Below are 24,463 nucleotides of genomic sequence, written 5' to 3'. Positions count from 1 at the left end.
GTCACCTGGCCCTGCTGAAGCAATGAAAGCACACATGAAAGCCTTTGCTCCAACAGCTCTCCATAAATATTGCACTACACAAACATGTTTGGCCAATTTGCACATTTTCCTTTTGCCTGACAGTTCCATCAACAAGCATCTGGGCGGCTTCCATTCACATAAATAAAATATCAGGAGGAACAATATGTGTGTTTTTAAAAAAAAAAAAAAAAAAAGTTTCTCTCCATCTGATGCACGGCATGGATGTGTCGGACTACAGTGAAGCGAGTGACAGCTCTCGCATACCTTTGATTTTATCTCTTTTAGCATTTCGTTCTGTGTGAGACAGTGGTCTGATTTCACTCGCGAAGCCAGCCTATATATAAACTTCAAAGCAACAGAGAGCGACACATAATATCATGGAAATAAAATGCAGAGTCTCCTTTCAGGACTGGCGCTTGCTGCAGAATGTTTAAAATTTAAACATGCTTGTCGCAGCCTTTACAAAGCGCCTGACAAATTATGAGCAGCAACTGTGAGAATATGAAATGCTTCCCCCCAGATCGAATGCTTTTAATAGCGTGGAGATGGTCCACTTGGTGAAGTGTTTGCTTTGTTGGCAAGAGATCACTTCACAGAGCTTCCAGTGGCCTGACAGTCAGGGAGAGCCGTGTAATAAGTGCCTCAACAGCTGAAACACGGAGCAACGGGATGACAGCGCCTTTGTACATCATGTTCGCTGATCGATAAAGGAAGAAAGTCGACACCTTCTTAAGAGCACCGCTTGTCCTGAGACTCGGTGTGGAGTCAAAGAAACGGGGAGGCTCGGAGGTTCAACGGCGGGATTAAAGGCGAGCCGATGTTGATCAGCAGTTTGCTCTGGCCTGCAACATGCTAATAGAGCAGTGTCTTTGGGAGCAATTTGACTCAGAGACGCTCAAGCACCCGCTTCGCCCCGAGCTAAGATGATTTTTTTAGCACTCAGTAACCCTTCTTTCATCTGCCGGTTTGTGGCTGTAGTGCGATTGGGGTTTTACTGTGAAGATGCTAAACACGGGCGCCAAGGTGAGGCAGAGAGCGGGCCCGAGATCACATGGCAATTACTGTACAGGGAAACAGGCAGGAGGTGTTTTTCAACAGGGATCAGTAATCCAGCTGATGGCGGGTGTTACAACAGTTTTCATGTATTACAAGCTTTTTCTTGCCCAAGTCTGAACAGATTGTAATGTAACTTTTAAAAAAAACTAGACCTTAAATGAAAAATTCAAAGGATGCTCATGCCAGAGTCCAATCATCACTCACAACACCAAATGATCAGCTTTGACAGAAAGTCACAAACACAAACTCCACACAAAAGCAAAAACCAGTTTGGCTACAGATGGTGTTTTTCTCACAACATGAAATAGGCTCACATGTAGGTCTCTTCAGTGTTTTAGCCCTTACGCTCGGTGAGAAACTGCGGTTTACTTTATGGTCTCGTCATTTTTAAAGAAAGCTTTACTGGAACGTACCAGATTTCCTTTAATGTCAGTATGTGATGCTGACATATAAACGTCAGTTTTTAATAAACATCGTTCTGAGATCAGATTCGTGTTTGCCTCAAGGGCAGAGCTACAGAAAAGAAACTCAGATCTAGTCAGTTCCCAGATCTCTGTCGCAGCAAGTCTTTACAAGCTGTGACATCCTCCGTCGTTAGACCCTCGACTTCTGGTGAGGAAGAACTCCACAAAAAGACCATTTCAGGTTCCCAAAAGGGCCGACATCAGGAGGTGATTCATTCTAGAGAACAGGCTTGATACAGAGTATGGCATGTATACAGAGGACAGAAAGACTAAGTGTGTGTGTGAATGGCTGTGTAGGAGCCATAATTGAATGTATTGAATTTTGATGATCACTGGGTTTTTATTTGTTTGGTTGTTATGGGAGTCACGTGGGTGCTAGCGGTGACATAAATGGGCGTTGTCAGTCTGTCATTCACTGGTTTTGATTTTGACAGAGAGGAGGGCTGGGTAGCCGTAGTTTTTGTTGACCGCTGCACAACATGTTTCGCTTCGTTATATTAGAGCCTGTGACGTTGTAAGAGTCTGAATCAGGAGCCGATGACATTACTCTCAAACTCTCAAAGCACTTTAATAAACAAGCAAACAATTCCACCTCTTGCATTATTGCGTAAAGTTGACAGCGCGTCAGGCAAATAGGCAGGCTCCATCCCCGGCCTCTAGCGACTGTGGAAGTCGCTACAGGCTGTTTTTTTTTAACAGAGTTCAGAAGGGTTTCTGTGTTAAAACTGATTTTATTCTTCGTTATTTTAGGGCTTAAAGTCCCAAAGAGCATGCAGCATTTTAAAAAAGACAGAAATGCTAAAAGAAAAAAAAAATCTTCATCAAATGACAATGAGTGTTTAAGAGTCACACAAAGGGAAAAAGATGTCATGCAATATGTAAAACCCACAAAACCAAAGACAAAAGTGGAGCTGAACAAAGGTCCAAGTTCAGTGAATTCATCTCAAACCAGGACATAAGCACAGCAAAAAAAAAAAAAAAAGTAAATAAAAGAATTCACATGTATTTTGAATGACATTGGCCCAGTCAGGATTCAATTTTACAAACTATTTGTTGTTTAAAAGCACAAGGACTCACAAGCAGAACTTTGTTAACAATTTGATATCTTTGTAACAAGTTGCCAGTCTTCTCTACTAATCGTCTAGAGGCGTTTATTGAATCACTCACATGCTGAATGCACAGATCCTAAATCTAACACTTTCAAACTTTTAACCTTTAATCAGCCATCAAACCAGTGAAAGAAGCAGATGTGTAGATGTGGACATTTATTTCTACAAAAATGAAGAAATATGAAAAAATGAGCATTTTCAGGGGAGATTAATCCAGGGACATTCTTCACACTCCTATTATACAAAATTTAAAAAGAGAAGCATAAAAACATTTTGGTGGCAGTAAGTTCAAGTGAAAACCACCCCAGTCACACAGGCCTACAGACTGGTCTGCAACCAACTGGCAACCACCAGGAAAAATGTGTATTAACCAACCGGTTGGTGTGGTTGCTAGCACACTGCTGCAGTCATAGTCTGAATGGAAGTGACAGACCTGTCTTCAAACACTTTCTAGCTGCTGTCAGAGCTGCAATAAAACTGTGAAAAGTACAAAGCAAAGTGGAAATGGAAAACGTTACCCTTCAAATTAAAAGCTGTGCATGCTGCAGCATGGTTGGCGGAATCCCAACCTTTATTCTGAAGGCGAACCTTGCACGCAAACAAGAAAAACTAGAGGCACCTACAGGCAATCTGCTAGCATCCAGAACAATCTCTATAAGATTTTTGTTCAGCACCTTTGTTTCAGTCAGCCTCCAAGAAACATAGGCAATTACATCCAATATGGCAGAAAACTCCAGAGCAATGTGTCACATGATAAACCTCAGCAGAGGTCTGTGGAAAAACAGCCTCGACTTCCTTGCTCTTGGACTTTACTAAACGCTCTCTCTCTCTCTCTGTGACTTTATGGGCTCAGTTGCAAGTTTCAGGTCATTCTGAATAAAACACTGAGTCCTTTTGTAACTTACGATCACATTACAGTTCTGGCCTCAAGTTTTGGCAGTGGCACTACTGTTATTACATTTTTATTTATTTATTTGCCAATAAAGGTTTTTGAAAATTATGAAATCCTTGCTTGTTCTTCACTATATCAGAAATACTTCAAGGTAAAGCAAACTGAAGCAGCACAGTGCACAGAAAGCAAACTTTGTGCCACGGCTTCAAACACATTAATTTAAAGTCTAATTTTAAAAGCAGAGAGGGTGTCTGTCTCCTGAATCCAAGCTATGAACTGACTCCACAGGAAAGGAGCCTGATAGATTAAATGACTACCTCCTATTGTGCAGAGTGGGGATGGGGGGGCGGGTGACAGGACTTACTCTAAGTACTGTGTGTAGCTACACAAACGATCTTTTAAGCATTTTAACACCTCTTGCTCTTTTGTCTTATTTGTGGATGAATAAAACATCTGTACTAACCTCAATTCATTTAGTCTCTTTTAACACCAGCTTGTGCACATTTGCATTGTGCGTTCAGTGAATGAACTCGAGCATTCGGAGGTTTCAGCTCAGAATCTGCACAAGCTGAGTAACTCAACACATTAGCGCCTCCAAATGGAACCAGAGGGTAACTGCAGGAGTTTCAATGCCAGCTCATTTTATTTAAGTTTTTTTTATTTTTAGCTGCTGTAACAGAAGAATCTTACAACCTCTGGGATACATATCTTTAAATTATTGTATTAAGTAAAGTGAAATACAGAATTTCCTTTAGAAACACTGTGTAGGAGACTTAGCATGAAATGGAACACTTATGTAGCGCTAATTCAAAACTGTACTCTGTAGTATTAACCTGCAGGATTAGGTGGAACACACGCCTTTGGTGCAGGATCGATCAGGTCAGGAGATGCCAGCTGCTAAATTTCAGAGTTTGGGGATGTTTTTGCAGAGATTTGAGGGTTAAATCAGGGTTAGTCACATTTTTTATTCCTAAGATTTCAAATAGGTACTAAATAGGATGACATCATTGCATCATATTGAAATATTATTTATATATATTTTTAAATATTGAACTTTGTACTTGCTTTTACTTTTACTGTGTGTATTGTTTGTTTGTTTTTACTTTACTTTCTATATTCTCCTGCTTTACTTTATGGAGTTTAAGCTGTTTTTTTTACCAGCTGTGATCAGTGTTCTTGCTGCTGTAACTGGAATTTCCTGATTCGGTTATAAATAAAGTACATCTGATCTCCTTATCTCAGTAACCTTCCTGTGGCATTTCTGAAGCTGAGTCAGGCAGTCTGGAGGGAAAAAACCTCACACGGGGGTTAATTCATACACATTTTGGATCACGTGCTGCAGATCTAATATATACTATATTCTAGGCAGATATTCAAACCTACGGTCCTCTTTTCTATCCATCTGTAGTGGATGAAAGGAGACCCATAAATATCTATTTATCTTTCCATTTAAAATAGATTTATGGCTGTTCTTATCATGTGACCCAGTAACCTCTGCACCAATCTCTGCCAATCAGATACCGACCTCTTGTGTGGGCGCCTGATTTGGATCAGCCCAATGAATGGTCATAACAGTTGTTATCGCTTGCTTGTAGTTTTCCAGTAGACGCCTGGCTAAACCTATGAGCTGGCTCACCGGGCTGTTACTCACTGTTATCCACTGTATAGTGACCAAAATATCTGAAACAAAGTCTTTAATGTATGAATCAAACATTAAACACAGAACAAAGTAGCCACATTTTTGCGCGTTACGCTCACTCAGCAACCAAGAAATCTGATCAATTCATTTGTAGAGCCTAGACCAAACCAAATGATAATAATAAGCAGGAGTGTGTCAGCAGCAGGCTCGGGTCAGGTTTCCAGCCTCAGTCTGGTGCTCATGGACTTCCTGATTGTTGTCGTGCAGCAGAGCAGTGAAGTGGTATTTCTGGGTGTCTGAACATTCATGCAGAGACACAGTGCGGAGGAGACGTTGCTGTTTAACCCGAGAGACTTCGCGCCACGTAGCTTATGTTTCAGCATGTGTTCGTTGTGTTTGTGTCAGTGTGAGACGATGTGAGAGTGTCCAAATGGGCCAAGCACAGCCTCAGGACCCAGAGAATGAGTGGGCTTATCGAGGATCTATTCTTTCCCACACTCCCGTGCTCTGACCGGGCCGCCTCTGATTTCCCTGGAGTGAAGCGGCTCTGATATACTCCAGCAATGGTCAAAAATCAAGACGTGTTGGCTCAGCTGATCAGTCGAATGGAAGCCGAGAAGCAGAGCGGGCCCCGGTCAATCGATAACCCACTCAGCATCTCCGCGTTAGCATTCATCGACAACTTGGCGGGGGATAAATGTGCTGCCTTTATTTGGGATAAGCACTAAATGTTGTAGTCATTTTTTTTACATTAACTCATCAGTCAATGTTTCATCTTTTATCAGCCTGAGGAATGATTTCTGAGTGTGTGTGTGTGTGTGTGTGTGTGTGTGTGTGTGTGTGTGTGTGTGTAGAAAATGATGCATAAGAAAATCCCTTTAAAATGAAAAGTATAATGAATTGTTTAACCCTAGAGTCGCACTGACCACAGTTTTCTTTGATAAAGGCTGTTTTACAGTGACAGTGCCCCCTATGGGAGGTGTATCTTGTTTCCCTCTTTCGTCCCTATGTTTTCCTTCCTATGTGTCACGCCATGTTTCCCTGAAGGTCATGTCTTTCGTGTCGCATCATTGCTGTGTTGTGCTCGTGTCCCCTCGGCTCCTGTGTCAAGCTCATGTGTCAGTCTACATCTCAGTGTTTCCTGTTTTATTTTGACAGTCTCGTGTTCTGTGTTGGTGGCATCCTGTTCATTTGTGTCAGCTGTGTTACCCGTGTGTTTCCACTTCCCTCATTACGCTTCTGTATATTTAAGTCATGTCTCTCTCTGTTCATCGTCTGCTAATCTCCCCAGTGTTTCCATGGTTCAGTTATTCAAGTGTTTTCAGGTTTGGTGTGTTTTAGGTTTTCCTGGTTTAGATTTTATGTTAGCCGCTCCTCTAGTTGTTTTCCTCATTTGGTTTACATTTGTGTATCTGCCACAATAAAGGCTCACCTTTTGTTAAATCCAGTTCCACATCCTGTCATCTGCTTTTGGGTCCACACCTCATTCATTCCACACAATCTGCCATCGCAGATCATGAAAGAAACTGCAGTTCCTCTAATGTCCACTTGAGGGTAATTCGCAAAGTGAGTCAGGCCCCATTCAGCCTTTGACGGTATTTCACAACAATCCTAAGCTGAGTGAATTCTGCAAACATGTCTTCACCACCACACTTCTTGTGTGTGTGAGAGAGATTTTTTTATTAAGTAAAAACCTTAATCCCCTCTGATATCATAGAAGCTTTAAGAATAAGAATCAGTGATTAAGGTGGTAAATGGACTGGTATTTCTGTAGCCTTTACTATAATCTCATTCATAGAAGCACTTTTGTCCATGAACTAGAGCCTAAAATTCACACTCACATTCGTGTATCAACTAATGATTCAGACTGGAGGAAATGGAACCACCAACCTTCTGACTGGGAAACATCTGTTTGCTCTGCTGCAACAATTTGACAAGATGAAAGTAGCTTTAATGTATTGAAAGAGGCAGAGAAAAGCAGGTCTGCTGTTTACAGAAAGCAACTGTTCCATTTAGATCATTAACCTTACTGAAAACACTGCCTTTAGCTGATTTTCAGACACATAATTTTAGAAGCAGGGTTTTCTTTTTGGGTGAAGGAGATTTGGGGTGAGATTTCGTTAGTGGGGGTGAGAAAGTGAGGTAATTGAGAAAACAGTTGGTGCTGACCTTTAATACGGTCAGGAGGATTGATGCCAGGTAAATTTGAGGAAGAGAAATAGTTCAGATTGGGTGAAAAAAAAAATTGTCACTGTGAGTGTTTCTATTCTTACCTATGAAGCAACGCCACCAGAGAGGCGTCTGACTGTTCTGACTGACGGACAGGCAGAGTCGTAGAGGACTGTCTTCAGACGAGGCGTCCTGCAGCAGATGCTCTGCCTGGCTTCTACTAGGCTTCACCTCAGCTAATTGGAGTCACTGAACTGGACCTCTGGAGCATTTTTAATCTGATTATCTGACAAACAGCTTACTGTGCAGTTAATTGTACTTACAGACCGTAGCAGACGTTTGTGCTTCAGTTTTCATGAGTCAGATTTTCCAGTAAGTGGGTAAGGGTGTCTTGTTAGCCATGTCCGTTTTTTTGTATACAGTTATTGCTGTGTGCACATAACAAGCTGACATTGTGCACGAAGTTGAGTTGGGTTTATGCATAACAGCTAGCTTCTACTTATTAGGGAGCGTAGCTGGAGAGGGAGTGAGCAGGGTCATGTCAGTTAACTCTCTCCTGACTACCACAGAAATGCCTGAAAGAAATTTCCAAGAGAAAAATTTGCTTTTAATATGAGTCATGTAAAATTTCTGTCATCATTTTTCACCAAAAAAATAAACGAATACTAAAAAATGTTGTAAAGAGATGAAGACCAGAGTGATTTTAGATGTTTTTCTAGAATTTTTATTTATTTTCACGAGAGGCCGTTTTAGATTTCCAGTATCTACCTGAAAAAGATGTTTATCCTAAAACACAAACATCAGAGTCCTTCAGATTTTTCTGTTTAAGGATAAATATCTTGAACTATGGCTGTATTAGTATGGACTGTTGAGAGTTAGTGGAGTGGAGTGGTGAAGTCACTAAAATATTTGTGTGTCTGATCTCTGACAGCAGATTCGGAGGCCTGCAGAAACAGCTTTGCATGTAGGGGAGTGATATTTTATTTACTGCTTCTCGTGTACAAAGAGCGTAAAATTCTTTGAAGCAGTCCAAATCAGGTGAGTTTCACTGATATTAAGCTTGAACTATACCTTGGGCTGCAGGGCGTCGTGATTCCAGATCCAAGAGGAGGACGACATTCTGATGCTCATGATTATTTACGAAGGTTGGCGGTAGCGTGATGCACCGACTCCGAACTGCTGCAAACAATCGAGAACATCTTCAAAACACAGCCTGTAAATGTGTTTGGTTTGGTGGCTGATGTACATGAGATTATAAAGAAACTGTGCGTTTGATTAATTAGTCTGTTTTTCTAACCTCCACTAAAGATGTACTCCACCTTTCTCTGATTTGGACCCAGAAACTGCCAAACCAGTCCAAACCCTTTTGCACTCCTTTTATGGTCGACTTCCTGGAGGAATGTGCCAAGTGTGGTATGAAGGAGGGGGAGGTTATGTTGACTTTAGTTTGCAATCATGTTTATTCTGTTGATATGACTCCAGATGTTTTCTTGCAGCACAGGGAACTAGAAAGATCGACTTTAGTCCAAGTTAGTTCACATGTTTTCAGAAATCATTTGCCTCAAACATTCACAATGTTTAAAAAAGATCATATAAAACTTTAACTCAAACCAGCCTCCCTCGTGCTGTTGCCACTAGATTTGGGCCTGATGATTTACAGAGGAGGGGAGAAAGTGACAATCTTTCAATCTGAGCTGTCGGATGTGGATCGCTGCCATCGTTGGATCGTTGCGCAATTGGATGTGGCGGCAGATGTTTGGTGGTCTGGTCCAGATGTTAGATTTAGCTCACAGTCCTGAGCCGTCTTTCTTTGGAAACCATGGTTTCCAGATTCTTCAACTTTAACACTGTTTTCCTTGCTGCTCTGCTGAATCAAGTAAAAGAACCACTTTCACTTTAGCCCACTCAGAGTCACGACATCCTTCAGGAATCCATCCCCGCTTCATCATCTGGCCTACAGCTGCTGCTGTAAACAGCTGTGGTCAAAATGCTCTCCTGGGCATGATTTAATTGTTATCGTGCTAAGCCCCCACTCTCCCCTAGAAGTGCACGGTTTGTGTATGATAACAATTAATTTGCTCACCCTGCAACAAAGTCACTTCAGCGTCCTCGAGTGCCAGCTGCGTCTTCTGTGCAGATCAACCCTGTTTGTTTGTGTTTCGATGTAGAGATACCGGTGCTGAGCCGCAGGTTTCATTATGAGGGTTAACAAAAACCAGCTGGAAACATTCAGGGTGCCAAGAAATGAAGCTTTTTCTGGTTTTTGCCCAAAGACTGGGCGAAAAATGAGCAGGAAGCAGAAACTTCTATCAAAATTAACTTTATTTAAAGAGACATTCAATAAAAATGTACAAAAAAAGAAGCAGAATAAATAAATATCAACATAAATACCAGTGTCAAGCAAAAAAATAAAGGTGTGTGCCCTTCTTACACAGACTTGCTGCTATATTCTGTTTCTTGTATTAATTTGTATTTATCTGTATTTGTCTCTTTCCTAACAACTCCACAACTTCTTTCTCTTCCGTCCTTTTCCTGCTCGCTCTCACTCGTCTGGCCTTCTCGGCGCGCTTTGCTCTCGCCGTCATTTCACAGAGATCTGAGAAATATCTATCTTCACCATTCTTCCTCTCCTTTTCGTGTGTTTCATTTCTCCGTGGTACTGTTCCCAGCCATTTTCGGTCTGTCGATGCACTCCATTTTGCGTGTCTCATTTTTGTTTATGCTGAGAAGAGAAAGGGAGGAAAGAAAAACTGGGATTAGGCCAAAGGACTAATGGAAAACATCTGGATGTTTGCGCAAGGAGTCACATGTTAACGTGTCCTGAGATTTGTTCTAAAACTCTTTGCATCTGGGGAACGATTTATACGCCATTCGGTCTGTTTCGTTTTTCTGTGGAGTCAGAAGCATGTGGTGTTTTGGCTGTAAAAGAATCGATTCTGAAGCCAAATCAAACATTTTTAAGTGGTGTGATATTCTGTCCCAGCTCTCTGTGAAAGCTGTGCAGCTGCTGGAGCATTCAGTCTGTGCATGTAGCACAGAACAGGGAGCGAGAACGAGACAAGAGAGTCTATGTTCGATCAGGAATAAATGTAGAAAACACCAGAAATGACTTTTTAGGCTTCTGTGCAGTCCTGTGCTCGCATACAGATATATTACATGGAAAGTAAGAAGAGCATTTTTACTTAAAAGTCATACTCCTGCCTACTTGGAAAAAGTTTAAGCATCAAAATATACATAAATTTAAAGTAACAGCAGTCTTTTTTAAAGAGATATGCATGCTGGATTATAATTACTGATTTGTTATTGCAATATCAGTGTCAAAGCTGAAGATGGTTTAATGTCTTACAGCAGATATCTGCATCCAAAATGCAAAGTGTAAAATACAACAAAACATTGATCCTGGTTTTAAAACTGAGCGTCACTAAAGTACTTTAAATACTGAATTTGAGGGGATCAAGGCCCCCCCATCCCCTCCCCTCTGGACACGCCCCTGTCTCAAACGCATTTATGGAAAAGTTTGAATTCTGTTTTTAGTTGTTCTTAAATTCTCAAATTCAGAAGCATTAAAGAAGAAGCAAAGAGCAGTTAGTTGTGGGTGAACCGATGCTAATGTTGTGTAGCTCACCTTTCCCAGCACGATAAGAGGCGCTTGGCTCTAACTCCCTCAGTGAACATGCACAGCTTCTGGGTGGAGTTGTCGGGGTTGATCCTGGTTACACTGAGAAAACAGAAGTATTACCATCAAAATCTGCACAGCCGACAAGACTCTAAAGTGGCAGATATTCAAAGATATTCTTTTAAACTTACATCAACTCAGTTTTATCACAGCTGGGCCGCTTTTCAAGGACTTGGAAATCTGATATTTTGCCTTTGACTGCCTGGACCTTGGGACATGCACAGCGTCCTATCGAGGTTTGAGCTGCAGGGGAACGTTTTCAGACAGGTTAGCAAAAGAAATGCAGTCCTACCACTGATGCACTCTAAGAAGTAAAAGCAAATGCATGCCAATAAAGTTTTAGAGCATTACTGCATTACACATTCTGCAGAAATTACTAACCTTGATAGAGCTCCACACAAGCCGCAGCCACAACAACCAACAAGACTGCACAGTTTCTCTGCAAAATGGCCATTGTTCTGTTGAGAGAGACAAACCAAAGTCCCCAAAATATCCCTCAGAGGAGAACAAGCGAGAGTTCGAACCGGTTGCAGTACCTCCTTGAAGAGAGAAGACAGGAGTGAAGAGCTGCTGCGAGCCTCCTCTGCTTTTATAACGAGGCCAGGGTGGGTTTCCCGATAGGCCGAGCCTCTTCCCGTCAGTTAGACTCTGGAATTTCCACATTCATGCAGGAGACATGCTCAAAGAATGCGCTCTGTGCTGGTTTTAAAGAGAAAGGGAGAAAAATGAAATCATGACATAATTAAACAGATTCCACATCTCATTACTAACCATAATCAGAGTCAAAGGGAAGAGGTGATTAATACTTTTTATCACGCTTTGCCCAGGCATGTCCGGGCTACTGTACAGTCATCTGAAAAAGAAAGTCCACGGTCATTTCGTGGACCGTCGGGGAGCAGGGCACAAACAAAAACCCACAAAGCTCAGTGCACTGAGGTACCGTTGTAAAGAAGAGTGGCCAACATTCCTCCAAAACAATGTGAGTGACTGATAAAGTCACACAGTAAACAGTTACTGCAAGTTATTGCTGCTAAAGTTGGTTCTTCAGGCTGCTGAGTCATGGGTGTATGTAGTTCTTCTGTAGTTTCCTGGTAAATAAATGAGGACCTGGTGTCATGATGACCCTTTGTCAGGAGTTGCTGTTCACCTGAGGTTGTATTGACCTTATTGTAAGAACTGCTAAGCACCAGATGAGTTGTTTACAATGCTTTGATGAAACCTCCTTGAAAGAGGGTGTACTTTCTTTTTCACATGAATGTTGAAAGAGTTGGAGGTTATGAGGAAAAGCTGGTGATTGTTTTCAAGCTCTGGGCTAGCAGCAGCACAGCTGGGTTGTAAAATACTGAGTAATGACTGTTACCGTGTAAATTCTTATTTTATTTGAGGTTAAACTTAATGCATCCTCGACATTCTTCTGGCCTGTTGGAGTTACTGGAAAGCACATTGCACTGCACAGAGTAGCGTCGCAGTGAGGTGGGAAAAGGAATGTCTCTGAGGAAGACAAATCTGCACCTGTTTCATGAAACACAGTGGAACACTTACAAGGCTGATAACAGTTTAGCGCTCACGATGGATTCACTCCTATTTCCGATGTTTACCAGTCTGTAAACATGCCACAGCAGGTACCATCTCACTCATGACTGAACAGCTCACACCGTGTGAACAACTCACTTTCCCAGAGCGGAGAAAACACATTTCACAACATGTAAATGTCTGTCACTCATATATCTTTTTGCCATTGGGCTCATATCCTGGCATTACACGCAATGAACACATTGAAGGTTACCAATAGGTTGCAACGTGCATTAAGTGCATTTGTGTAACAGGCGCACTGGAGTTCACGACCGTCGTCATATTTCAGTTTTTCAGCAAAACTGCTTATTTCTCCTCGTTGGCTCCGAGCAGCGACTTCTGCGGCTGACGTCTGCTCGAGTCCCCACAGACTACCAACTTTACAGCAGAACTAAACATGTTTTAGCCTCTAAACCTAATTTTCTCCTTTTTTTAAATATAATTTTTCCATCTAGATACAGGAGTTAGGTGGATGTCAGAGGTTGAGACACCTACAGAGGGTGTAGCTGCTAATTCTGAGATAAACTTCCCTGCAGATAATTTGAGTCCCTGAACTCTGTACTTTATTTGTGCTGTTGGTGCCTCCAGATCACAGTACAGGCCACTCAAGACGTCTCTGCTTTAGTTTATTAGTCAAGGCCTTGGCACTAATTGGCAGTTTATGGTTGCTACTAACTTAGAACAGCAATCTCTGACCCGCTGAATTAAGCATAAAGTCCATTACTTAAATTCTGGTCATTCTAAAATCATAAAGGAGATCATCTAGGCAGCAGGCTGCCTTACTCGTGGTAGCCCTGCCCTGTCTGCCTAAAAGCAGACTCAGAAGTTTGTTGCCTCGAGGAGTCATTTCTGGGGACACTTGCCAGCTGATTGTCATGCTTCCAGTATGACTTTGTGCACAATGACAGAGTATGACTGTCTAATAAATATTCTGTTTCATTGTGTCTGAATGTGACGTGTCATCCTCACATGCCCTGATGCCGTTACAGCTCATTTTATTGCCTGATGCTAAAAACCCCGACCTGCCCCTCTGGTCTGCCTCGTTTACACAGACCGTGCAGGTTCATGGTCACTGCTGCATGCTCTTAACATTTGTGGACTCACTTTGTAAACAAGTACAGATGGGTCAACAAGTTCCCCCTCTTTCGTTCTGCAGCGAAAGTTAATCACCTAACAGCAAGGGGACTATTTGGGGAACTCGCAAAGCAAAACATAAGGTCTCACGGCGAATCCCCTCCTGCTCCGACTGAGCTCGAGTCAGAATGTTTCAGATGAGGTGAGGAAGCTCATTCAGTCTTCACAGCAGCATCCTGCAGTCCAGCAGCGTCTGTGATTACAGCCAAAAAAGCAAATAGAAAGCTGTTATCCTGCTCGGTGACAAATTACTTCCTCATTAGGTGTCTCAGCTTTAATTATTTGGCTCACTCTTTCTTTTGTTGCAGTTTCTTAGTCGACGACAGAGCACAATGAAAGTCAGACTGTAATTTACACGTGGACCTTTTTTTATTAACAGCTTTATTTCATAGCCGATATGATTGCACACCAGCACTGCAAGCCGGCGGTTGCACAAGACATCGCATTTCAATTTTTATGTGTCTATTAAAACCATCACAAAATGCCCTGTGGGAGGAAGCAAACATGAGGAGCTGTTTTCTGTCTGTAAAGTTATCACACTCGCGGCTTGCAAACCTGAACATGCAGATAAGACAGATGATCCCGGTGTTTGTTATTAACAGGCTGCTTTGATGAGGTGTTTTATCTTTTTCAGAGTAAAAGGAAATCAAGACTGTGACTCCTCGATGATTAATGGTCATTTCGGCCTTATTTACGATGAGAAAGTTGGCCATTATGCACACATTATCTTACCCTGGCTTTATTTATTTGATCAGTAAACACAATGGCAAACCAGAGGGGAGGAATAAAACCACTTTTACTGTTTCAAAAAAAGAAAAAAGCAGCTAAGTGTTTCCAAGTGAAGGCAGTAATCGGCACAACAATCTGCCACACAGCGAGTCCAGCAGATACACTGAGAATAAACAGCACGGACGCAACATGGCAGCAAACATAAACATTTATCTCACAAATGTGCACCAGATTTTTTTTTAAAGGAATGGAAAAAGAAAACAACAGTGTTGAGCATCAGTAAGTTTTCAGTTCAACCCAGCAAACACCAAAACAGCTGTGAAGACGCTTTTTCCAACACATCAAACGACCAAAGAAAAGACATTCTGTTCTCTGTCCCAGGGTGTCACATGGTTTCGTCAAAGCTGCTCGCGTCGCATCTAAAAGCACTGGGAAGCATCGTTTTTCAAAGTGGAGCATAAATGTTGTGAAAGTGTGCATTTTAACCCTCTCAAGGCAGGCGTTGCAGATTTGCAACAGTTAAAAACTAAAAATACCACTGCAGGTATTCTTTTGTGCATTAGCAACAAAAACTTAATTTGAGCCTGAGAGGGTTAACCTGGCCATTAATTTGGTTATCCCTGGCTAACCAAGTCATTTTGACTCTGTCGGCTGCTCATCCATGATCAGATTATCGTTCCACCGCATCCCAGAGGTGCTCTGCTGGACTGAGATCTGATGGCTGTGGAGGTCATCTGAGTGCCCTCAACTCAATGTTTGAGTTGATCCGAGCTTTGTGATATGACACATTACCCTGCTGGAAGCAGCCATCAGAAGATGGCTACACCGTGGTCAGAAAGTGGATGGAGCTGGTCAGGGCTAAATACTCGGGCAGGCTGTGATGTTTAATCAGGCCCATAGTGTTCCAAGAAAATATCCCCCACACCATTACATCACCAGCCGCAGATGTTTACACTATCCTCTATCATGTCACAGCAGAAATTGGTCCGACTCATCAGACCAACTTTAGCAAGTGGGTTTCCCGTTCTTAGCTGACACGAGTGCCAGCCGGTGTGGTCTTCTGCTGCTGTAGCCCATCGGCATCAAGGCTTGACACACTGTGGGTTCAGAGATGCTCTTCTGCACTCCTTTGTTGTAACGAGTGATTATTTGTTTTACAGTTAACTTCCTGTCAACTTAAAGTAGTCTGGCCTGCTCCATCTTCTCTTACATCAACAAAGCATTTTCTGCCAGAGAACTGACGCCCACTGGATGTTTTCTCTTTCTTGGACTGATCTCTGTAAGCCCTGGACATGGTTGTGTGGGAAAAAACCCGGCAGGTCAGCAGTTTCTGAAATACTCAGATCAGGCCGTCTGGCACCAACAATCACGCTGCGTTAAAATTCACCTAAATCACATTTCTTTCTGATTCTGATGCCCAGTTTGAATTTCGGCAGGTTGGTTTGCCTAAATCAGAGTCCAACTCCAGGCCTCGAGGGCCAGTGTCCTGCAGGTTTTGATCCAACACAGCTGTTTTAAATTGCTTGAAGTTCTCCAGAGGCCTGGCAATGAACTAATTATTTGATTCAGGTGTGTTGACCCAGGATGAGATCTAAAACCTGCAAGACACCGGCGCTTGAGGGCTGGAGTTGGACACCCCTGGCCTGATTGTTTTGAGTTGCTTCCATGTTATTGGTATTGTCCCCTCCACTGATTTCTTTTATCATGCTTAAAGATTTCAGTGCCTATATTAGACAAAGATAACTCGAGTAAATGCAAAATGCAGGTTTTAAGTCTTCTTCATTTATTTGGGGGAGGGGTCTACCCAAACCTACCAGAAAATCCTGAAGAAGAATGTCAGTTTGTGCCCTGGAGCCCAAACACACTGGGGTTATGGAGCAGGACAATAATCCAGAACACACCCCCAAGTCCACCTCTGAATGGCTGAAAAGACAAAAAAAAACAAAATCAAAGCCAGACTTACATCTGATCGAGATGCTTTGAAATTACTTTAATCAGGCTATTCGTGCTCAAAAATCCTCTAATGTGGCTGATTTACAACAATTCTGCAAAGACGAGCGGGCCAAAATTCCTCTACAGTGATATGAAAGATTCACTGGCAATTATCACAAGCACTTAACTGCAGTTCTCGTTGCCAAAAGTGGCACAACCAGTTATTAGGTTTAGGGGGCAAATACTTTTTCACACAGGGCAGGTAGCTTCAGATGGCTTTTTTCCTTTATTACATTTAAATCCATCATTTAACTCTGAAAAGATCCAATAACATGAGCACTCAAAGCACTTCATACAACATGGCATGCTGGGATGCGCACACATTCACACTCACTCACTCACTGCTGGAGCCAGGGATCAAACTACGGACCTTGCAGCTAGTAGATGTCCTGCTCCATCTCCTGAGCTCCAGCCAAATGTGACAAGTATGCAAAAGAAAAGAAAAAGTGTAAGAAATCAAGAATGGTGCAAGTACTTTTTCACAGCGCTGCACAGATTAAGCTGCCACTAAGAGATCCAACATGAAAACAAAAACGTTGCACGCAGCTTTGAAGGCATCTGCAGACAGACTGATTTTCACTGTAATCTGCAGATAATTTGGCAGCCATGGTGTGATTAACACGAACAGTGCAGCGCTCTGTCTTGTGAAATAGTAAGATCAAGCAAAGTAAACGTTGTGTGACTGTTTTAGCTGGTGAGCAGTAATGAGAATTCATCCATACTAAAAGCTGACATTTCCTGTTATTCATCAATGACTGCGGTGCATGTCTCGACTGGAGCCTGGCAGCTCTCAGCTATAATCCTCAGCTTGTCTTTATGTTCAATTATTGTATTTCAGGGTGTAGTTTGAGAGATGGATTCCCCTGATATCGCCTCTCCACACTGAGCTCTCTCACAGAGCTCCTATTGTTTTTTTTCCTCGCTGTATTTCATATTTAATGCCACATTTCTGTGTTTACACATCAAACAGGTCTTTGGGATATTGCAACTAAACGACTCAAATACAGCAAATCTGTTTTATATCACTCTGGTACGCTGCAGTGTATCTCGCTGCTCACAGTATCTCACTCCTTTTCTAATTTAATGAGTTTTGGAGAAGCGACGATATCTGCACCTCGCCATAACTACGAATCCAATTTAAAAGAAATCCTATGTTTTCAACACACCTGGTGCTGAAGCAGCACTTTACCGTAAGTTATGCTTCATAAATCTTTTCTTATCTCCGTACCACATACCATGTACGTAAATGGTTCCAGCTATTTCTTTGGAATATTGTGACACATTTTTACGTTAATGCAAGAAAATAATGTTCCTGAGGGCCTCTTTGTGTTCATACTTTGTGAGCTTGACATAGTCTGTGTTGCACAATGTGCATGAGTAATTTGGGGTCAGTTTGAGTCAAATTCTGAGGCTTGTTCTCTGGAAGCATCTCCAGGGGGGTCGCTCTGCTCTCCTCCCTTTCTCTCTTTCTCTCTTACCACATGTTTGTTGGATGTAACTCAGGCACTTCTTGCCAATAGCCAGCTGGAGCGACTTATCTCATAGTCACACAACTTCAAGGAAACAGAAACTAAATTTTGATGGTTGAAAATAAAGTGTGTGCCCAACACGGTCATTGAGGACGCCCGCATTCCTGTTCAGACATGATAATTACATGCAAAGAAAGGAGGGAAGCCGTTTTATGTTTTTCTTACAACTGCTTTTATTTCAAATGGGGGAAAAAAGCAAACCAATGTCAACAAAACTTTGCAGGCTGCACTGCATAAACCTGCACAGTGTGAGTGCTTCTTTACCCTTAGCACAAACGTGTTTCAGTTTTAAACTTAATTAAAACAAATAAAATACAATTAGAAAAGTGAATATTTAAAACTCAGAAATAAAGGAGAATTGCTTTCAGTGAGCTCAGGTGGCCAGGAAGCCATAGGGAGCTGGAATTCCTGGAAAATGCAATGGAAAAAAAATACAGATTTATTGAATTTAATTACATAGCCTTGTGATAGACAGGTGAGGTTCACAGTGGGGCAAAAAAGTATTTAGTCAGCCACCGATTGTGCAAGTTCCCCCACTTAAAATGATGACAGAGGTCAGTAATTTGCACCAGAGGTACACTTCAACTGTGAGAGACAGAATGTGAAAAAAAATCCATGAATCCACATGGTAGGATTTGTAAAGAATTTATTCGTAAATCAGGGTGGAAAATAAGTATTTGGTCACCTCAAACAAGGAAAATCTCTGGCTCTCACAGACCTGTAACGTCTTCTGTAAGAAGCTTTTCTGTCCCCCACTCGTTACCTGTATGAATGGCACCTGTTTGAACTCATCATCTGTATAAAAGACACCTGTCCATTTTAAGTGGGGGAACTTGCACAATCGGTGGCTGACTAAATACTTTTTGCCCCACTGTATAATGTCCACCCACGGGCAGCTGGGAATGGCTGCAGACTATGAACTGAATAAGTGGTTAAGAAACTGATTTATTTGGGGAGAGAAATTATCCAATATTACAAATCTGTGAGGTTAAAAAGAATAAGAAGCTTTAGGCTTAGCAGTACATTTTAAGGTCAAAGGGGGTTCAGTTCATTTTATTTATAAAGCTCATGAGTCACGACTGATGAGAGTAATCTCAAGATGCTTTATAGATTAGATTGTTTGAGAGACAATAACCTACGAGAAGCATTTGGAGACAGTGGTAAGGAAGATCTCCTTTTCAACAGGAAGAGACCGCCATATTCTTTTTTTACCTGGTGGTGATGAAAAAGAGAAACAAATCTCATCATTTACTAACACATCTCTGTGTCTGTATCGAAGGAGAATTTGAAATCAAATGTCTTGCAGTAGAAGTTTACTTATTTGAATGAAAAAAAAACCCTAAAAAAACATGATGATTTCATCCTAACACCTCCCAGGTCACCAGCCTAAGACCAATTTTTAAAAAAAGGAACAACAAGATGAAAGGTTTTTGGTTTTCCAAAAAAGCTATGTGTGTCTAAAAAGAGTTGACTAAAATCATAACCCTAGATCTGGTGGATATGAAGAAGCATAGAGCTTTGAACCAAAAAGATATTAAGATCTTTAGATTAAGACCGAACATCCAAATTTCTTCAAATGTCCAACAGAAATGATTCGGATATTTAAAATTGAACCAGACTCTACACAGAGTTCATATTTATGTGCCAGCTGGGATAGACTAGAGCCAATGAGGGAGACTATCTTTAAATTTTTAAGTCACAACTTAAACCCCGAAGCTGTTCGAAGGCCCCCCGTCGGCTTAAGCAGCCCTTTGTATTCCTTTTCTAGGCAGTTAAAGCTTACCTAATTCTGGGCCCTTTAAAGGGTCTGAAGGCAAATGCTTGGATATTTAATTTAGAGCTACAGTCTGAAGAGATTTAATATTTGTAGTTCATCTCAACGAGCTCCTGGGGTGTGGGAGCCAATGAATCTACCTAGTTTGCATTGCTTTCTTGAATCATCCTTAGTTTGGGGTCCTCAGAAGATTCTGGTGGCAAAAATCAGAGAGTATGTCTTTAAATATTCAAATCAGGAGAGTTCACAGCTTGGGTCTGTTGGAGGGCCCCCTGGTGGACGAGTGGGCCCAGCACAGCCACTTATCGCACTTATACCTCGGGCATCTAGGCAGGCACTGCTCGTTTGTTTGTTCTGCCCTTGATTTTTCGCTTTTCATCTTTTGTTTCATGTGTTGCGTTCATTTAGAACTTCAAAGGGAATGCATATAGCTTCTGGAGCGTTGCTGACTCAATTACTTCTTACACATAAATGAATCATGCATCGTGGAGCTGACGGGAGCCGTGGGCAGAGGTCAGCAGTCCGGCCGCTACCTTCACCTCACACCAGCCCTGCAAACAGGGAATGTCCCACCAGCACGTCCAGCAGGTTTTGTTTGAAATGTGTTGATGTCTCACACTTTGATTGGTCTGTTAAGGTCAGTGATACATCTGATAGGTCAACTGGACTCCAAGGTGGGCTGCTTCTCAGGGATTTTAAAAACAGAGCCGGTGCCACAGGTGGAGCCGCGGGGCATGAGCGCACCATCCAGAGGCGGTGACCTCTGAGGGGCCCATGGAGCGGGTAGGGGGCCGGCTGGGAGAGCTCTTTGATGGAGTCCACATACTCCTCCATGGTGTGAGAGGAGCAGTCCGGGTCTCCTTCTTCTGTGTCACTCTCCTGCATTTCACTGATGGTAGGAAGTCTGTCCACAGCGGAGAGCAGCCATCTGGACTTCATCCTGCAAAGGAAGGTGCACCTTTAATGGAGGAGACCGAAACCTTTACCACCACAGGATAAAATCTGAACAGAGCCACAAAACACACCCAAGCCTTACGGAGATGACCATCAATATTAGTAATAGTTTAAATCATTTTAGCATCCATGGCTATGCTTGTTGGCTTTTTATTGTTTCAAACTTTAACTTTGTTTTGTTGAATTTATGAAATTGCTGTTTTCACTGAAAACAAATTAGCGCATTTGGGCTGACTGTAAAACACAGCACCTATGAGACTATCATGGTCCGGGCCTTCAGCCTTGTGTCGAGAAAGGTCTGGCTGCAGCCACCGTGGAGCTCCACAGTAGGCAGAAACACATGACCTCTAAAGTAGGCGGAGACACGTCACTGCCACAGTAGGCGGAGACATGTCACTGCCACAGTAGGCAGAAACACATGACCTCTAAAGTAGGCGGAGACATGTCACTGCCACAGTAGGCGGAGACATGTCACTGCCACAGTAGGCAGAAACACGTGACATAGATACGATGGAAACCGCGCCAATGGATCGTAAAGGCTGGGACAGAGTCATTCATATAGATGCTCATGGCTGAGTGGCCGGCCTGAATTCGAATCCGACCCGTGGCTCTTTGCCACATGTGTTACCTGCTCTCACTCCCTCTGCTTTCCTGTCACTCTTCACTGTACCCTTTCAAATAAAACCATAAAAATGGCAAAAAACAGAACCATAACCCCTAACCATACTGTGGAGGTCACGTGTTTCTGCCCACTGTGGAGCTCCACAGTGGCTGCACCCATTTGCTCTTGCTTGTGTCTTGCATTTATTTTTACTTCCTGTATCTTGTTATCCCTTGATTGTTTGCACCTGTTTGTTTACCCACCTGTCCCACTTTCCCCCAGTGGGGCCCTTTGCGTATTCACAGCCTCAGTCCTCTCTTTGTCCTGGTTGCATTGTTCTGTTGCTCTCCGCTGTGCGCTCGCTGTCAGTTAAAGGATTATTTTACTGTTTCTCTGGCTTGAGTTTCACTTTTGTTCATGAACACTTATCAGCTAAAGATAAACAGCTGGCTTTTGTTTTGACTCGGCTTCCCTCTGCGTCTGCATTTGGCTGCGCATTTCCACACATTCCAAACACGACAAAGTCTCTTCTGTGCAGAAAAATCAAATAAAAAGTCTCTTATTTCAACTTGATTTGGGACTGAAGTCCAGCCGCAGATAAAGCAGATCGATATGTCAGCAGAATTGGCACTTTTGAATTATTTTCCTCATAGCTCGGGAGCTCACGACCTCTCGTGCACGTGTTTACGTCCATGCTAACCACGACTGTTGACATTCAGCTACATCAAGTGGATGAGGTGTCAGCTGAGAAACATGGATAAAAGTGTAGAGAATTCAAAGGATCACTTGAAGCAGTGATTGACTGAATAACTGAAAGGCTTATCTGTGTTTCCTGTCGAAGCTACGAGGAGCCACTGGAGATGGGAGCTGCAGGGTCATGACCCCTGCTTGAATGTTTCTGCTGTGAGTATGAAGCCGTGGAGGTCACGAGCTCTTTGGACAAACTGTTATCTGTCCTCGATAATCCTGACCACCTGCTGCATCACTTACTGGATGAGCAGCGGGAAAACTTCCTGGCAAATGATTCACCTCCGCCACCGTGACACCAGCACAGGAAGTCTGTCATACATCATGCGATACGACTTCCAAGCAAATCACATCTGCCATGACATTTACCAGGCTTTACTACAATCACTCAGCCGTTTGAGCGTCATTACTTTCAAAAAGTCACTTTATTGTATTTCAACATTTACACAAATTTTTATTCTATGTAAAAAAAAAATTCACTTAGGGGTGGGCGAGGTTTAACCTGCTGAGCTCCTTTATTTTTAGGTCTCTCTTAGGCTACATTCACACTGCAGGCGAAAGCGCATCAAATCCGACTTTTTTGACCCTATGCGACCCATATCCGATCATGGTACGACAGTGTGAACGGCACAAATCCGATATTTTCAAATCCGATCTGGGTCACTTTCGTATGTGGTACTGAATCCGATACCTATCCGATGTTTTAGAAAGCGACTGCTGTTTGGACGGTCAGGTCGCATTAAATCCGTCTTTTACGTCACTGACACAAGACAGATGCCAATTATCAGCGCCGGAGAAGACAAACGAGAAAGCATGGCGGCAGAAACTGGAGACGGAGCGAGTCAATGGACAAAAACTGAGGTTTTGGATTTGATTAGCATATGGGAAGACAATTCTATTCAAGCTAATCGACTCCGTGTCCATATATACCTCTGCACGGAGGTAGCAGCCACTGCTCTAAACAAGGCCATTGTTAAAGCACGGGCTCTCTTTGTCTCAGTGTCCTTCTTTCTCTAATTAATTTGTCAAAATTCTGTCGGTTACCACTGTGCACAAATTGATAGACTGCTGCAACAGCACCTACTCGCTCTGTAGCCGCCATTTTTTATTCCGTAAACAGAGCGTGTTGTGTGTGACGTCTTCTTTTGCGCAAGCGGGCCGCTTTGAGGGCCGTGAACCGTTCACACTAGAGCGCCTTTGCTGTCACATTTTATTTGTAGTGTGAACAACCAGACAAAAAAAATCAGATTTGATCATAAAATGGAACTGAGCATTAAGACCTGCAGTGTGAACGTAGCCTTAGTTTTCACATCACTGAGTTTTTCTACATTTAATACGTTGATATATAGTTCCGATTTTTCGTGAGACTCAATTTAGTTGTTTAAGATGTGTTAATATAAGAATCATGGGAAGTTTTGGGGTAAAAGCTGGGCTGATATGACGAGACTCACAGAATCAGCATCTGAAATGTAATTTCAGTTCAATATTGACAGAATGAAAATAGGAATAAAACCTAAAAGGACACGCCTGAAGGTTTTTAGGTGAGAAATTGTTGTTTTTGCCTCACTTGGATTTAAACTGTTCTTTGCTTTACCTGCACTTTCCTGATTGTTTCTCTGGTTCCTGTTTTCAACATAAACAGCCATATTAGAACAATTACATAAAATTCTGGCAAACAGTAAAACTAGACCGATTCCTCTGGAAACAACAGAAGCCTTTTGCTTTTTTTTATTTGAAGAAATCAGCTGTTTTTTTCCCCGCAGACTCAGCTGAGTAAATCCTCCTGTGTAATTGGTACCACAGCATACTTCCAAGGAAGTTATTTGGAAGTAGGCTTCCAGTATGGAGACATAAGCAGTGTTTCAGAACTGCAGCCAAGATGAATGATGATAAACTCCCACATTTTACTGGAAAACACACACACTGACCTGTGATATGTCCTGATGGATTTTGTCCTTTATCTTCACTTTTTTTTCTGCACTTATCCTCCTGTCTGTTTTCACCACGTTATGCCAGCAGAAGTCTGTGGGTGTCAGCGTGTAGACGACATGTTGCGGGGACATGGAGGTGTGATTCTGTAAGTGCTGTCGGAGGATAAGCCGGGCCAGGGGAGCTTTTATAATGCTTTAAGCAGCCAGGCTCAGAGAGCCAATTATAGCAGTGAGAGCATGGAGAGAGAGTGAGAGGGTGGATGTAGGCTGTGATGGACCGCGGGACAAACAAGTGATGTGTGTTGTTATTTCACATCCACACAGCTGATGGATTTGCTGGTACTGAACTACAGCCTCAACCAATCAATAAAGTCAATAAAATCGATAAAATCAAACAAACTCTGAGAGCCAAACACTCACTGCTCCATTTCTCCTCTTACAGACAGCGAGCGAGGAAACGTGAAATATGTGAAG

General features: G+C 42.4%; 2 protein-coding genes and 1 long non-coding RNA gene across 4 annotated transcripts; all 3 read right to left on the bottom strand.

Moving 5' to 3' along the window:
• Positions 1-9,654: 9,654 nt before the first annotated feature.
• cxcl18b (chemokine (C-X-C motif) ligand 18b) lies at positions 9,655-11,595 on the bottom strand. The gene is made up of 4 exons (XM_085278111.1): positions 11,408-11,595; positions 11,158-11,269; positions 10,976-11,068; positions 9,655-10,072 (listed from the first exon to the last, which is right to left on the bottom strand). The coding sequence occupies exons 1-4, from the start codon at positions 11,478-11,480 to the stop codon at positions 9,994-9,996; spliced, it is 357 nt and encodes a 118-aa protein (XP_085134237.1). The 5' UTR covers positions 11,481-11,595; the 3' UTR covers positions 9,655-9,993.
• A 36-nt stretch (positions 11,596-11,631) lies between these two features.
• On the bottom strand, positions 11,632-17,098 carry LOC146573340 (uncharacterized). Its single transcript, XR_014892806.1, has 3 exons — positions 16,824-17,098; positions 16,276-16,384; positions 11,632-11,725 (listed from the first exon to the last, which is right to left on the bottom strand). It is a non-coding gene; the product is annotated as an uncharacterized LOC146573340 (long non-coding RNA).
• Positions 17,099-18,155: 1,057 nt separating this feature from the next.
• On the bottom strand, positions 18,156-24,127 carry LOC146573339 (uncharacterized). 2 transcript variants are annotated; one of them, XM_085278747.1, is made up of 2 exons: positions 23,987-24,127; positions 18,156-20,696 (listed from the first exon to the last, which is right to left on the bottom strand). In XM_085278747.1, the coding sequence occupies exon 2, from the start codon at positions 20,693-20,695 to the stop codon at positions 20,297-20,299; it is 399 nt and encodes a 132-aa protein (XP_085134873.1). In that variant the 5' UTR covers position 20,696; positions 23,987-24,127; the 3' UTR covers positions 18,156-20,296. The 2 variants fall into 2 exon arrangements, with proteins under 2 accessions (XP_085134873.1, XP_085134874.1); XM_085278748.1 differs by lacking the exon at positions 23,987-24,127 and adding an exon at positions 21,575-21,768.
• Positions 24,128-24,463: the final 336 nt, after the last annotated feature.

Source organism: Mchenga conophoros, linkage group LG6 (assembly GCF_057382185.1).
Source record: "Mchenga conophoros isolate Kocher_MC1m ecotype Shallow Benthic linkage group LG6, M_conophoros_male_GT1.1, whole genome shotgun sequence".
NCBI lineage: Eukaryota > Metazoa > Chordata > Actinopteri > Cichliformes > Cichlidae > Mchenga > Mchenga conophoros.
This window is presented reverse-complemented; position numbering and strand designations above follow the sequence as displayed.